The 5,186-nt window shown below is 37.0% G+C and overlaps 1 protein-coding gene across 1 annotated transcript; it reads left to right on the top strand.

Moving 5' to 3' along the window:
* The first annotated feature begins 3,096 nt into the window (after window positions 1-3,096).
* OR5AN1 (olfactory receptor family 5 subfamily AN member 1) lies at window positions 3,097-4,035 on the top strand. Its single transcript, NM_001390674.1, has one exon. It carries the CDS (start codon window positions 3,097-3,099, stop codon window positions 4,033-4,035), a length of 939 nt encoding a protein of 312 aa, NP_001377603.1.
* The last annotated feature ends 1,151 nt before the right edge of the window (window positions 4,036-5,186 follow it).

The raw sequence follows: 5,186 nt of genomic DNA, 5'->3' as shown, positions 1-5,186 counted from the left end.
TTTTCTTAGAAACTTTCAAGTATACAATACAGTATTATTAACTAATGTCATCATGTTGTACATTGTATCCCCAGAACTTATCTTCTAACTGGGAGTTTATATCTTCTGATCATTTTTAACCAGTTCCTCCATATTCTACTCCTGCCTCTGTCAATCACAATCTGATTTTTTTAAAAATGAGATTTATTTTTAGATTCTCCATAAAGGGAGATTATACAGTATTTGTTTTTCTCTGTGTGACTGATCTCACTTAGCAGAATGCCCTTGAGATCTATCCAAGCTGTTGCAAATGCCAAGGTTTTCTTTTTCATGTCCGAATAGTTCATATATATGTATACACGTGTGTATGTATGTATATATATATATATATATATATATATATATATATATGCATGTGTGTAATTTTGTTTTGTTCATTCACTTTTCAGACAAGATCGGACACATTCAGGGTAGTATGGCCATAGTAGCCATTCACCTTTCAGTGGACATTTAAGTTGTTTCAATGTTTTGGCTATTGTAATAATTGTAAATAACTCTCTAGTGAGCATGAGTTCTTTATGTATTTTGGATGCGAACTCCTTACTAGATGTGTTTCTGCAAATATTTTCTCCCAATTCATGGATTGCCTTTTCCTTTTGTTTATTTCTTTTGCTTTTTAGTTTGATATAGTCTCACTTTTTTTTTAAAATATAGCTTTGTAATGCAATTTGAAATCAGGAAGCATAATGTCTCCAGCTTTGGTCTCTTTCTCAGGATTGCTTTGTCTGTTCAGGGTATTTGTGGTGCCATGCCAAGTTTAGGATTGTTGTTATATTTCTGTGAAAAATGTCTTTGGAATCTTGATAGGTATTGCATTGAATCTATCAATGGCTTTGGGCATTATGGACTATTTAACAATATTCGTTCTCTCTATCCATGAAGATGGAAGATCTTTATATTTACTGGTGTCTTGTCATTTTCTTTTGTCAGTGTCTTATAGTGAGTGTTCATTTTGAAGATCTTTCATCTCCTCAGTTAATTCATTCCTGAGTGTTTTGTTTTTGATACTACTGTAAATGGAATTGTTTTCTTTTTTTCAGATAATTTGTTCTAGGTAATAGAAATGCAACTGATTTCTATCTGTTGATTTGGTATACTGCAGTTAACTAAACTTGTTCATAAGATATTACCATTTTGGGGTGGAATCTTTAGGATTTTCTGTATTGAAAATCATGTTGTCAAAAAAAAAATCATGTTGTATACAAACAGAAACAGTTTCAATTATTTCCAATTCTCATGGCATTTATTTATTTATTTATCTTTCATGCCTGATTGACCTGGCTTGGATTTCTAGAGCTAAGTTGAGTAGGAATGGTTAGTTACTTGTCTTACTCCTGATCTTAGGAGAGACACCGTCAGTCACTCACCACTGAGTATGTTAGATGAAGGCATGTTACGATGTGCTTTATTATGTTGAGATGAAGTCTTTCTATACTTGACTCATGAATTTTTGTCATGATTGGATGTTGAATTTGCCAAATGCTTTTTGTGCATTTATTGAGAGGCTTATGTGATTTTTACATTTCATTATATTAAAGCAGTGTATCACATTGATTGATCGACCCGTTCTTGCATCTCAAGAATGAACCCTACTAGATCATGGTGTATGATCCTTTCTATGTGCTGCTGAATTTTATTTGCTAGTATTTTGTTGAGAGTTTAAAAATCTCCATTTATCAAGGGTAATGACCTGTGATTTTATTTTCTTGTAGTTTCCCTATCTCACTTTGGTATCAAAGTAATATTGGCTTTGTAAAATGAGTTTGGAAATGTTATTTTTTCTTTAACTTTTTGGAAGACTTTGAAAATGATTGGCATTAATCTTCTTTAAATGTTTGATAGAATTCATCATGAAGCCTTCTGGTCCTGGGTATTTCTTTGCTGGGAGGTTTTTAATTACTGATTCAATCTCCTTAGTCATTATTGGCCTGTTTAGTCTTTCTGTTTCCCCTTGATTCAGTTTTCCTAAGTTGTATATTTCTAGAAATTTATTCATTTTTTCTAGGTTGTCCAGTTTGGCAGGAAAACCATAGACCAAGAGGAGCCCTCTTGGTGTGACACTGAGCCAGTAGTGGGGAAGGGCAAGTCTGTCAGAGAGGAACTTCTCTACTCCCTTAATGTGGTTCTTCTTGGTCAATGTGGTCCAGAGGGGTGCTTCACATTCATCTCTGTGTTTTAGGATTTTCACACTGGTATTCTTCCTATGAATAGTTGCTAGTTACTTTTTAAGTGAGGGGAACTGAAATTAGGAATGATCTATAATGCCATCTTGATTATGACACTCAAAACTAAAACTCCAAAGTCTGAAACCTTAACCACAGTTCTCTGCTATTTCCTAAGAAGAAAAATATCATAAAAACAGGCCAATAATGGGGGCCAGTAGTGAGTTGTACTAGCTAATTTTTGAAATATTTTACATGAAGGCCTCCCTAAGAACACTTACAATGTAACTTAATTGGGCATACATGCTGTATCTCTCCAACAACTCAGGATTACAAATCATGATATACTTTTCTAGGCCATTTAGGAGACACTGTAATAAATATATTTGTAAAAAGATTGAGAGGTTATTATAAATGGAGTAACTTTCCTATGGATAAAAGAAGAAAATATGAAAATCTCTCTAGATGATCATCTAGGAGAAAAGCTACTTCAAATTTATCCTGAAATGATACCACATTATTATAAAGCAGCAGTTATACATTATTAGAGATCTTCAAAAAACCCAGCATTTTAATCAATGATCTCTTCCTTATATATAATAATCACAAGATTTCTATTGCTTTTTAAAAAAATTTTCAACTTTTTAAATATATCTTTGAATTATCATGAGACCTCATGAAATAATTGAGAACCTGAAGCACTGAGGAGGCACTTCCTGACAATCCAAGACGAAAAGCTGAGATCTTTTCTCCAGGGCAGCAGAGCGTTTCCTTTTATCCAGGGCTCAGTGGAGGAAAAGTATGGTGTATATGAGAATTGTGATGCTACAATCTCAATTGGTGAGCCTGCGATGCATTTTCTTGTCTCTTTTCTGATTTTAGGAGCATCAAACCAATGATTAGGAGAGAAAATATCACAGAGATCACTCATTTTATCCTGTTGGGATTCTCAGATTTTCCCAGAATCATAGTAGTGCTCTTTGTCGTATTCCTGTTGATATACATTTTGACCATGACTTGGAACCTGTCGCTCCTCATCTTAATAAGAATGGACTCCTACCTTCACACCCCCATGTATTTCTTTCTCAGTAACCTGTCCTTCATGGACATCTGCTACGTGACCTCCACAGCCCCCAAGATGCTCTACGACTTCTTCCAGGAGCGGCAAACTATCACCTTTGTGGCTTGTGCTGTTCAGTACTTTGTATTCTCCACCATGGGGTTGAGTGAGTCTTGCCTCATGACCGCCATGGCTTATGACCGATATGCTGCCATTTGTAACCCACTCCTCTATTCATCAGTCATGTCGCCTGCTCTCTGCGGTCGGATGGTGCTGGGATCCTACTTGGCTGGACTCTCTGCTTCTATATCCCAATTGTGTGCTATGTTCCAGCTCCACTTCTGTGGGCCTAATGTCATCAACCACTTCTTCTGTGACCTGCCCCAGCTGTTACTTCTATCCTGCACTGACACTTTCTTTGTACAACTCTTGACTGCCATATTAACAATGATCTTTGGGATAATAAATGCCTTAGTTATCATGATATCCTATGTCTACATTGTCATCTCCATCATGAAGGTCACGACAGCAAGTGGCAGGTCCAAGGCTTTCAACACCTGTGCTTCCCACCTGACAGCAGTCACTCTCTTCTATACCTCAAGTATCTTTGTCTATTTAAGTTCCAGCTCTGGTGGTTCCTCCAGCTTTGACAGATTTGCATCAGTCTTCTATACGGTGGTGATTCCTATGTTGAATCCTTTGATTTACAGTCTGAGGAACAAAGAAATCAAAGATGCCTTGAAGAGGTTGCAAAAGAAGAGACGGTGTTGCTGAGGCCAGAGACTGAGATTTCTGACGGATTTGTCATGTTAGAATGACCTACCTTAACCCTCAATAATATTTATATGAATGGACTACAACAAAGTTCATTCTGCCTTTGACAAAGAAGACTTAATTTGACCCAGATAATATGCCAAAATGGACCAACAACTGAATCGAACTACACAGACACAGTATCTTTAAGTCCTAGAGACCCATTGTTTTATCCTCCATGTGGAGTGGCCTCATTATTTATTAATCTATTAACAATTATTCATGAAACATCAAGGTTTAGAACCTGTTGCTTCTTTTCTACTTCTGAGATGGAACCCTGTTCCATCTCAGCCTTCTGACCCTAGAGGAGAGACACCTGGCTGAAGCCCCAGGAGTGGGTAAACCTTGTCCCCCAAATATTCTGACGCAGCATAATCCAGACGTGGTCGTCATCGACGTCCATTCTGTGTTTCTGGCCGGAATGAGAACGAACACACAGAGAGGGTGTGTCTTTGGACAGAAACAAGGTATACAGTTGGCCTAGTTGTGCCTTCTCGGAAGACTTGTCCGATACAACTAAGGTTTGAGTAATACCTTTTTCAGTGCTTTTTATCTGATAAGTTATTGATCAGATTCTAGTTCCACAGTTGTAGTCTAAATAGGAGGACGTGATTTGAGCAATAAAGAGAGGTGGAATGAAGTGTGCGGCCCCTTCAGGGCTATTAACTTATGATTCTGATGATGTAACATTTTGCTTCTAGCGTCCAGTGGGAATTTCTGACGGGGATGATGTTCAAAATCCATGTCACAGTCAGTAGCAATTTCTGATATTATGGAAGTCAAGCCCCTCTTTCCCTCCCTCAGTAGGTCTGGAAAATTTACCCCTGGTTGACATAGCTAGTGGGATCATCCTGTCAAAATAATTCCTGCTATTTCAAGCATCCGAACATATTTGAGGTGATGAGAATTGTGTGAGAATTCATGGCAATAATAAAGTCACCAAATATTCAATGTTGCAGAATAAGAGCCAATATGGAAAAACCAATATACATTCCTTTCTATTGTCTGTGTTCAACATGTCACATCTGAGAAATTTATGGTTGTATGCAGGCAATATAATCACCAAGATGGAATGGCTAGAAGTACTTTAATGCTGATATTTTCCTGCAAAC

The sequence above is a fragment of the Bos taurus genome, chromosome 15 (genome assembly GCF_002263795.3).
Source record: "Bos taurus isolate L1 Dominette 01449 registration number 42190680 breed Hereford chromosome 15, ARS-UCD2.0, whole genome shotgun sequence".
NCBI lineage: Eukaryota > Metazoa > Chordata > Mammalia > Artiodactyla > Bovidae > Bos > Bos taurus.
Note: the sequence above shows the minus strand (reverse complement) of the source record. Positions and strands in the feature narration are given on the sequence as shown.